This window comes from Colobus angolensis, unplaced genomic scaffold (assembly GCF_000951035.1).
Source record: "Colobus angolensis palliatus isolate OR3802 unplaced genomic scaffold, Cang.pa_1.0 Scaffold771, whole genome shotgun sequence".
NCBI classification, from domain to species: domain Eukaryota; kingdom Metazoa; phylum Chordata; class Mammalia; order Primates; family Cercopithecidae; genus Colobus; species Colobus angolensis.
Window position 1 is genome coordinate 57,872 of NW_012121499.1, and position 5,823 is coordinate 63,694.

Below are 5,823 nucleotides of genomic sequence, written 5' to 3' on the forward strand. Positions count from 1 at the left end.
GAGTGGCAAAATATTTTTTTCAATTTGACATGTGTTTTTACTTTGCTTATAGTTTTTAAATTTTTTTCCATGCAGATGCTTTTTTTTTTTTTTTTGAGACAGAGTCTTGCTCTGTCACCCAGGCTGAAGTACAGTGGTGCAATCTTGGGTCACTGCAACCTCCGTCTCCCAGGTTCAAGTGATTCGAGTGCCTCAGCTTCCCGAGTAGCTGGGATTACAGGTACACGCCACCACATGCAGCTAATTTTTGTACCTGTAGTAGAGACAGGGTTTCACCATGTTGGCCAGGCTGGTCTTGAACTCCTGACCTCAAGTGATCTGTCCATCTTGGCCTCCCAAAGTGCTGGGATTACAGGTGTGAGCCATCGCACCCAGCTATATCTATTTTTAACTTATCCTCTCTACTGGTTCCTTCCCGTCAGCATTATAAACAAGCAAAATTGTTCCTTAGAACAATTCTTTTGTTTTTTCCAGACAAGGTCTCGCTCTATTGCCCAGGCTAGAGTGCAGTGATGCCATCATAACTTACTGCAGCCTCGACCTCCTAGGCTCATGATCCTCCCACCTCAGCCTCCCAAGTAGTGGAGACTACAGGCTCATACCTCCACATCCCGCTAACTTTTAAATTTTTTGTAGAGACAGGGGTCTCATTATGTTGTCCAGCCTGGTCTTGAACTCCTGGGCTCAAGGGATCCTTCCACAGTCTCCCAAAGTGCTAGGCATGAGCCACTGAGCCTGGCCTAGAACAATCCTGTTTTGACACTACCTTTTATTCTGGCTGCTAATACCCTCTTTATTATTTCCCCTTCCCACTCCTCACTCTAGCTAGCTGCTGCTTCTTTTTTGTTTGTTTGTTTGAGACAGAGTCTAACTCTGTCACCCAGGCTGGAGTGCAGTGGCGCAATCTCAGCTCACTGCAACCTCTGCCTCCCAGGTTCAAGAGATTCTTCAGCCTCCGCCTCCCAAGTAGCTGTGATTACAGGCACCTACCACCACGCCTGGCTAAGTTTTATATTTTTAGTACAGATGGGGTTTCACCATGTTGGTGAACCTCAGGCTGGTCTCAAACTCCTGACCTTGTGATCCATGTGCTTTGGCTTCCCAAAGTGCTGGGATTATAGGTGTGAGCCATGAGCCACTGTGCCCAGCTCTCACGCTAGCTGCTTATAAGAATATTACACACTTGCTAGCTCTAATTTTTTCTTTTTAAACCTCCCCCTGTTGTTCATGCAACAACGTACAAACTGACTGTTCTTCTAATCATACCCCGTCACTTCTCTCAATAATATAATTCCCAATCTTCTTGCTGCTAAATCTACTGGGTATTTTCCAGGTCTCAGCTTAAGAAAAGATTTTAGATAAATAAGCACCAGCAAATGCCAATAACATTGAGGCATGCAGTACCCTAGTGGGCGTGCAGAATTAGGATGCGTAAGCTCCGTCATTCTCTTAGCCTCCTGACAAACAAATGTTTTACTACATCCTCTCAGGGGAACCACTGACTTTGTTTCACAGGATACTGAAGAAATGCAAGCAGTCTCTTTAGAGAAGAGGTTAGGCAGCCTGTCCCTGATAAGAGATGTGAAAAAAAAAAAAAAACACTTGCTCAAGCTTATCTGTGAACCAAGAGCCTTGGGCATCCACATATAGGTGCACAGTGAAATTTTGAAGTTTTCTGCTTATTTGTTTGGAGACAGAGTCTCACTCTGTTGTCCAGGCGGGAGAGCAGTGGCGCAATCTTGGCTCACTGCAACCTCTGCCTCCCAGATTCAAACGATTTTCCTACCTCCATCTCCTGAGTAGCTGGGATTCCAGGCACATGCCACCACATGTGCCTAATTTTTGTATTTTTAGTAGAGATGGGGTTTCACCATATTGGCCAGGCTTGTCTTGAACTCCTGATCTCAAGTGATGTTCCATCTCGGCCTCCCAAAGTGCTGGGATTATAATCATGAGCCACTGCGCCTGGCCAAAATCTGGAAGTTTTCCTAAGTTAGCAATTATTTTTTCGAATTAGGGGTCTGTGGAGAGGGACACAATAGGAGATAGTGTGGGTCCCACCAATGACAGCATATGTGCCTGGGGGAAGGAATAGCTCTGCTCTCTGCTGTAGGTCCCTGCTCTGGAAATTTACCTGAAAAGGGAGTTCTCTAATTTGTTCCTTTAGTTTCCTACTCCCCAGGTTTGGGGATGTGGAAGGCTGTAGAAATATGTCTCAGCATTGTCAGGGAAGGTGCCCGGGCTTCTTGACAAAATGTCTTAATTACCAGTTCTATTCATGGAATGTGAGCACTGGTTAGGTGAAAATTCTGGTTCAGTGGGGCTAAGAGATCTCAGAGAGGCTGAAACAGGAACAAGGTTTTCTTTTCTTTTTCTTTTTTTTTTGAGATGGAGTCTCACTCTGTTGCCAGGCTGGAGTACAGTGGTACGATCTCGGCTCACTGCAACCTCTGCTTCCTGGGTTCAAGTGATTATCTTGCCTCGGCCTCCTAAGTAGCTGGGACTACAGGCACACATCACCACACCCAGCTAATTTTTGTATTTTTACTAGAGATGGGGTTTCACCATGTTGGCCAGGATGGTCTCAATCTCTTGACCTCATGATCTGCCCGCCTTGGCCTCCCAAAGTGTTGGGATTACAGGCGTGAGCCACTGTGCCCAGCCAGAAACAAGGTTTTCTACCTAAGATCACTTAGAGCATTAAAAGCAAGAAGGATAGCCAAGTCAAAGTCAACTTGGAAAAGCCAAAGAGTTTGAATGACAGAAAACCAAGTCCAAATGATGAAGCCAGATACCAGAGCAAAGAGCCAGAGTGGGAACTCACAGAGATGGGGTAGGTTCACCTGGTGTCATGGACCAGAGTAGAAACTACCTAACTCAGCATCTCGTATACAGTCAGCAGTCCACTCCTTGTTAAAACAGTCAAGCAGAACATTGTAGGTGGTATGCCAGCAATAAGAAACTAACGTGGTTGGGATTTTTTTTTTTTTTTTGGTCAAGAAATCCCATATTTAAGGGAATGATTTAAAGAAGACAGTATAAAGCCAACAGATCCAGGTTTCGAAATATTTAAGCAGGCTGGGCACGGTGGCTCACGCCTGTAATCCCAGCACTTTGGGAGGCCGAGGCGGGCGGATCACGAGGTCAGGAGATCGAGATCATCCTGGCTAACACGGCGAAACCCCGTCTCTACTAAAAATACAAAAAATTAGCTGGGTGTGGTGGCTGGCGCCTGTAGTTCCAGCTACTTAGGAGGCTGAGGCAAGAGAATGGCGTGAACCCAGGAGGTGGAGCTTGCAGTGAGCCAATATCGCGCCACTGCATTCCACCCTGGGCGACAGAGCGAGACTCCATCACAGGAAAAAAAAGAACAAAAAAAGAAATATTTAAGTAAAATGACAGCATGACACTAATAAACAAAAATATAATCTAAATTGTTTTTTATTTTTGAGATAGAGACTTGCTCTGTTACCCAGGCTGGAGTGCAGTGGCACGATCTTGGCTCACTGCAACCTCCGCTTCCAGGTTTAAGCAATTCTCTTGCCTCAGCCTCCCGAGTAGCTGGGCCTACAGGTGAGGCCACCACACCTGGCTAATTTTTTGTATTTTTAGTAGAGAGTGGGTTTCACCATGTTGGCCAGGCTGGTCTCGTACACCTGACCTCAGGTGATCCATCTGCCTAGGCCTCCCAAAGTGCTAGGATTACAGGCATGAGCCACCGCGCCCAGTCATAATCTCAATTCTGACAGGAGAATGTGGATGAAATACTGGGACTAGAAATGGAGAAATGGAAAAATGATACAAAAGGGCTACTTAAAAGCACTTTACTGCAGAGTGGAACAGCCAGTCCATAGGGATATGTATCTTTAGGAGAGTAAGGAGGAAGAAAATGCAGAAAAGGGGCAGGGGGAGATACAGAGAGGCTGGAAGAGACACGAATTGTGTGCATCACAAGCCAGAGTGGAAGAACATTTCAAGAAGGGAAAGTCAACACAATTCTAACTGGCTTTGTAGCCACTGGATTTGACTGGAAGGAAATTAGTGGTAATCTCCAAGAAAACAATGGTAGTAGCAGAGGTAGGAATCGGGGTAGTATCACAAAGGAGAGCAAGAGAATTAGAAATTAGGCTGTGGGTTATAGACAAGTGTCAAGAGTTTGATGATAAAAGGAAAAAGAAAAGATGAAAAACAGATTAAAATGGCGACATGGAAAAGAAAGCTTTTTAAAAAATTTATTCACGGATTACTTCTCATACAAAAGAAAGATTTAAAGAATACTGAGAGGGGATATGTAAATAAAAAATATGAAGAAAGTGCTGTGTGGATATCTGCAATATCAAAAAAATATGAAAAAAGTGCTGTGTAGATATCTGCAATATCAAGGTATTTATGGGTGTTTAAACGGATACCTTCAAAATAACCTCTGTTTTGTATGCATTTTTAAAACAATAAGTATATAGTATCTGTTCAATGAGAAAAAATAAGGCAGCCATTTCAACTTCAGAAAAATATCAAATATGAACTGATTCTTTTCAAAAGGCTTAGTATTCCTTAAATCCCAGGGGAGATTTTTGGAGCACTCCACTGAGTGGTTCAGAAGTGGCTGTTTTCTCTTATTAAGCAGCAGTGCCCAAGAGCGTGCACTTACCTGGATGAGTGTCCAGCAGGCTGTCTCTTTCTATCACCCACTCTTCCTCTAGCTCCAACTGTGCGATTACCTCTGGCTTATAAAGCTGATACCCTATTCATGGGAGTAACATACCTCTTATGAGTTTGTACTGGGAACAAAATTCTCTTTCAGACACATTCCCAACCTTTTCAGTCTTTAGAGCCTCTGGAGGGGAGACTTCAGAGGCAGCAAAATAAAGCTACCCATCTCAAACTAAATCAAGACGTTCCATCAGAGGAGAAAGAGCAGAAAACAAAGGTCTCTGACTCCAAAACTGCTTAGTGTTCTTCTGTCCCAGCCCAAACTATATTCACAAAAGCTTTGGAGGCTTCCACTAGTTCAGGAAATAAACCCACGTGAATGGCTTCCAGTTTCACAGGGATGCCATCCTCACCCAGTGCAACCAGATTCCTGTAGTTCTCCAGCATCACGTCTCGATAGAGGTTCTTTTGGGCAGGGTACAGCTGGTCCCACTCCTCTTTGGTGAAGTCCACGGCCACGTCCTGAAACGTCAGTGATTCCTGAAACATCAAGCACATCCCTGCTCAGGCAAAAACAGTTCTTACAGGGACCCTCGGGGAGAGGGTGAAAGTGTAGCACCAGGATATCTAAGCTGTTGTGCTGATAGTCTTCAGGACTCTGAGTCATTCAAGTCAAACTTTTCTTTTAAAAAAATTAGGGCCGGGCACGGTGGCTCACGCCTGTAATCCTAGCACTTTGGGAGGCCGAGGCGGGCGGATCACGAGGTCAGGAGATCGAGACCAGCCCGGGCGACAGAGCGAGACTCCGTCTCAAAAAAAAAAAAAAAAAAAAGAATAAGTGAACTGAGAAAAGCTGCAGGCTGTAAGGGAAAAAAAAATTAACAGCATTCAGGCATGGTGGCTCACACTCGTAATCCCAGCACTTTGGGAGGCTGAAGGGGGCAGATCACGAGGTCAGGAAATCGAGACCATCCTGGAGAACACAGCGAAACCCTGTCTCTACTAAAAATACAAGAAAATTGGTTGGGCGTGGTGGCGGGTGCCTGTAGTCCCAGCTACTGGGAGGCTGAGACAGGAGAATGGAGTGAACCCAGAAGGCAGAGCTTGCAGTGAGCCGAGATCACACCACTGCACTCCAACCTGAGCGAAACAGCGAGACTCCCTCTCAAAAAA

General features: G+C 45.1%; 1 protein-coding gene across 1 annotated transcript in view; it reads right to left on the reverse strand.

Moving 5' to 3' along the window:
* ZNF713 (zinc finger protein 713) overlaps positions 1–5,823 on the reverse strand; it is a 29,702-nt gene that overhangs the window by 14,760 nt on the left and 9,119 nt on the right. The window contains exons 2-3 of the mRNA XM_011928517.1: positions 5,064–5,190; positions 4,649–4,741 (exon numbers count right to left, since the gene is read on the reverse strand). Coding sequence (XP_011783907.1) covers positions 4,649–4,741; positions 5,064–5,190 — 220 coding nt within the window. The remainder of the gene's footprint in view (positions 1–4,648; positions 4,742–5,063; positions 5,191–5,823) is intronic.